The 4372-nt window shown below is 46.1% G+C and overlaps 1 protein-coding gene across 1 annotated transcript; it reads right to left on the reverse strand.

Annotated features, from left to right (window-relative positions):
* Window positions 1-296: 296 nt before the first annotated feature.
* LOC121917866 (zinc finger protein OZF-like) lies at window positions 297-4105 on the reverse strand. Its single transcript, XM_042443980.1, has 4 exons — window positions 4090-4105; window positions 2847-2932; window positions 2293-2413; window positions 297-1534 (listed from the first exon to the last, which is right to left on the reverse strand). Exons 1-4 carry the CDS (start codon window positions 4103-4105, stop codon window positions 480-482), a joined length of 1278 nt encoding a protein of 425 aa, XP_042299914.1. The 3' UTR covers window positions 297-479.
* Between the last annotated feature and the right edge of the window lie 267 nt (window positions 4106-4372).

Here is a 4372-nt window from a genome sequence, read left to right on the forward strand (position 1 = left end):
TCCTGCCTTTCCTTGCAGATTGAGGCGGGATTACAACAATTAAAATCAACAATACAATTATGAGATATCAATAAAAGTCTGCAAAGATACAAATACAGTCATTAAAACAGGCAAATCATCGTCTGTTTTCTGTACTATTGAATCAGGTGTGGAGAATTCTTAGATCAGCTATAGGAAATCAGATGGACAGGCCCTCCGGAAGAATGAAGAATACACAGAATATGCTCCAAATAATTCAGAGGTTTATTAAATGTTCCTGTAAGGACAAAATACTTTAAAACCAAATACTTTGCAGCAGACATTGAATAAAAGAAGATTTTACTAGAGCTTTACAAAACACAATAAAATGTATGAAGGCTGCCTCACCAAAAAAGACTTTTCAGTTGCTGACATTTCTACACTTTCTCTTTAGTGTGGATTTTATGATTCCTCAAAAGGTGTGATTTCTGAGAAAAATATTTCCCACAGTCCTTAGATTTCTATGGCTTCTCTCCTGTATGAATCCTATGGTGGTTTGTAAGGCTGGCACCTGAAGTAAAAGACTTGCCACACTCCTGGCATTTGTATGGTTTCTCTCCAGTGTGGACTCTTTCATGGACCACAAGGACTGATTTGTCAGCAAAGCATTTCCCACACTCCTGGCACCTGTAAGGCTTCTCTCCTGTGTGGATTCTCTCATGGACCATAAGAACTGACTTCTGAGCAAAGCCTTTCCCACACTGCTGGCATCTGTAAGGTTTCTCTCCTGTGTGGATTCTCTGGTGCTTCAAAAGGCCTGACTTTTCAGCAAAGTATTTCCCACACTGCTGGCATCTGTAAGGTTTCTCTCCTGTGTGGATTCTCTTATGGACCACAAGCACTGACATGCGAGCAAAGCCTTTCCCACACTGCTGGCATCTGTAAGGTTTCTCTCCTGTGTGGATTCTCTTATGGACCACAAGGTGGGACCTCTGAGCAAAGGATTTCCCACACTGCTGGCATGTGAATGGTTTCTCTCCTGTGTGGATTATCTCATGGACCATAAGAACTGACTTCTGAGCAAAGCCTTTCCCACACTGCTGGCATCTGTAAGGTTTCTCTCCTGTGTGGATTCTCTGGTGCTTCAAAAGGTCTGACTTCTCAGCAAAGTATTTCCCACACTCCTGACATCTGTAAGGTTTCTCTCCTGTGTGACTTCTCTGATGGGCCACAAGATGTGGCTTCTGAGCAAAGCCTTTCCCACACTGCTGGCATCTGTAAGGTTTCTCTCTTGTATGGATTCTCTGATGGACCAGAAGGACTGACTTCTTAGCAAAGCCTTTCCCACACTGCTGGCATCTGTAAGGTTTCTCTCCTGTATGGATTCTCTGATGGACCAGAAAGACTGACCTCTCAGCAAAGCCTTTCCCACACTGCTGACATTTGAATGGTTTCTCTCCTGTGTGGACTCTCTGGTGTCTTTTAAAGTTTCTCTTGTGAGCAAAGCCTTTTGCACACTGTTGACATGTGAATGGTTTCTCTCCAGTGTTGATTCTCGGGGATGTCTCAAGTTCTTCTAGAAAGAAGGACAAAGTAGTTAAGACAGGAGGAGCCTCTGAAATCAACAATGAAGTTAAGAACTCTCAGCCAGGAAAAGAAATCTGAGAGATAAAGGGGTGTCTGTGTCCCCTTTCCCTTCCTTAATAGATATTAGTCATAATTGCTCATTTGAATTCCTTAAATAGTCTGAAAAGAAGGATGTGAGCTGCTTGGCACCTGTTTAGTTGAACCTGTTGTTAAAGTTTTTCAGGGTTACAGCTGCCTCACAAAACTCAAGGCACCTCTCCTGGGTCCCATATGGACTTTCCCAAAGTTCCCTTCCTCTCTGAACAGAGCTATCCCTCTTTGCTTTGCTCCTGCCCTTCCCTCCTGGCTTCCACATCCCTGATCCCCTTCCATTTCTTCCCAATTGCTCTCAGGCCCATCTGAACGGTTTGGGCATTTCACCTTCAGCATCTCTTCCCTGACACTCAGTTGTTCACATCCTCTCTCTCACACACAAAACACAAAGAGAGAGTATGGTGCAGGAAAGAGACACAGCTGCTCTCCTTTGGTAGGATAATAAATATATGAATAAATCTATAGGAAGGGCTGAAGAAGGGATATTTACAATCCTCAACTAGAGAGCTCAAGTACTCTATTAATATAAAAATTCCAATGTTCTACAGGATGTTGTTATGGCGATTAAAGTGGACTCATAGTGCTATGACAGTGCCATATGAAAGGGAGGACCCTCAGTCTTTACAGGGAGGGCAATGGATTAAGGTTCCTTACCCAAAGAGGACACGTTCTCATAGTTCTCCATCATCACCACTTCATGCAATGCTCTCTGCTTCGGGTCCAGCAGTTGCCATTCCTCTTTGGTGAAGTACACCGCCACATCTTTAAAAGTCACCTGCAACACAAAGAAGCCCTCATCCAGAGAAAATCTAGGGCAGACTCACCCAAATCGGCAGATGTTTTGGAGCACCAGCCTCTATGGTCAATTATTTTTAGCACCTAACTCAGAGAACTTCTCAATAACAATATCAGAATATAAAAATATGAGAACCATCCTGGGTTTAGTGCCAACATTGACATAGTAAAGCTCTTCCTGACAGACTCTGAAGGAGACTCTGAGGGCCATCATTGGAAGGAAGCACCAGCCCTGGCCCTGATTCCTTGGGACTGAAAGCAAGGACAAGATGGCAGGAGGCACTGAGCCACTGAAGGACGGAGGAGGACTTCTGAAGGAAGGGAAATCCTTTTGCCCTTAGTATAAAACACAGGGGATCCTATGCTGAGAGCCCTCCCAAAGGCTGAATTGCAAAGAGGGAGTGAACACTAACCTTCTCCAAGGTAATCTCTCCTGGGGTTTCCTCCAGAGCTTTACCTTCCTTCTTTTTTTGGGAGGCCATCTTGGAGAGGTGCATTCCTGCAGAAACAACAAATGGAGGGGTTTGACATGTGCACAGATTTTGGCCCGGTACACACCGCCAGGACTCCCAATTGTTCGGCTTGTAAGACCTGGTTTTAATAACAGTGGCTCTGGAAGGTCTCTCCTTCTTAGAGTTCCCTTAGGACAGTGATGGGGAACCTTTTACAGACCAAGTGCCCGTACTGCTACCCACTTATTTATCACAAAGTGCCATCTTCCTCTGTCTTTCTAATAACAAACTCTGGCAAACTGTGTTGGGGTGAGAGTGTGTGCCCACAGAGAGGGCTCTGAGTGCCACCTCTGGCACCTGTGCCATAGGTTCGCCACCACTGCCTTGGGATGAAGCAACCTGACAGCACAGAAGGAGAATGAAAGATTCTTCCTTCATTATTAAAAAAAAAATCTCCTCTAACTGGGATTATGCACAGGATTTAGCCCTAAAGAAAGGAAGGAAGTCTTACAGCCTTCCAAGTCTTGGACTACAAATCCTAGCACCTCTCATTTCTTTCTTATTATGTCTAAAGGGCTGTTGGGAGCTACAGTTAATCGGTACCTGAAGGACGAGAGGATGACCACTCTCCTCCAAAGAAAATAGACTGCATGCAATGAAGGAAACAGAAGCAGAATCCCCCCTCCCCGCCAATCCCCCCAAGGCTTCACAGGTAGCTTGAAGCAAGAAGTGTAGAAAGAGCTTTAGTGCCAGACCTCCAAAGAGCCCTATGTTTTCACACAGAGACCCCTTCCCAAGAGCCATGACTCTCCCTTTGCCTCCCCTCAAGGCTCCCGAGGGGCAGATGAGGCCTTTCAGCCACGGAAGCCCCCTGACTCTTGGGTGGGGAGAAGGGGGCTTCCTTGCTTTTAGCCACCAAGGCTCCCTCCCTAAGGAAGACCCCTCAGACCCCCATCATTGACTCCAAAAGGGTGGCTCTTCCCCAATTTCCATTCCCAGACATGGACCCCATTTGGCTGCCCCCATCCCCATCCTTCTTATCCCCAGCTGCCTCTGGAAACCCACCTTCCCTTCTCCACCAAGAGAACCAGAGGAACCGTTCTTCCTAACTGGCCAACAGTCAAATCCACCAGAATCCCATTCAAACACTCCCAGCATTCCATGCTCTCACCCTCCCAACAGATGAGTGATAGATTACACTTACCATAAATGACATCCATGTTCAGTTCCTTACATTAACATCTCTAATAAACATCTACATTTCCAACAAAGGTCCATAATGTCCCAAGGGCCCCTGTCCCAGCTGCTTTGCTCCTTCCCAGACCATCTCTGGAGACCTTTCATGGTGCTTTGGGTCCCAAGAAGGGAGTTGACCTCCTTGGCCTCTTGGAGGGTCTTTCTCAAAATGGGGGTGGGATCTGGAGGTCTTTGGGAAAGGAACCCCTCGGAGCCCCCCTGGAAGACAAAGTCAGGGGTCTTGGGGGTTA

The sequence above is a fragment of the Sceloporus undulatus genome, unplaced genomic scaffold (assembly GCF_019175285.1).
Source record: "Sceloporus undulatus isolate JIND9_A2432 ecotype Alabama unplaced genomic scaffold, SceUnd_v1.1 scaffold_1256, whole genome shotgun sequence".
Lineage (NCBI taxonomy): Eukaryota > Metazoa > Chordata > Lepidosauria > Squamata > Phrynosomatidae > Sceloporus > Sceloporus undulatus.

Excerpts from the sequence above, each read along its gene's own strand:
- LOC121917866 (XM_042443980.1), bottom strand. Across the intron at positions 2,414-2,846 it reads GAGAGATTACCTTGGAGAAG|GTGACTTTTAAAGATGTGGC; the intron begins GTTAGTGTTCAC and ends TTTGTGTTGCAG. Across the intron at positions 1,535-2,292 it reads TGAGAACGTGTCCTCTTTGG|AAGAACTTGAGACATCCCCG; the intron begins GTAAGGAACCTT and ends CCTTCTTTCTAG.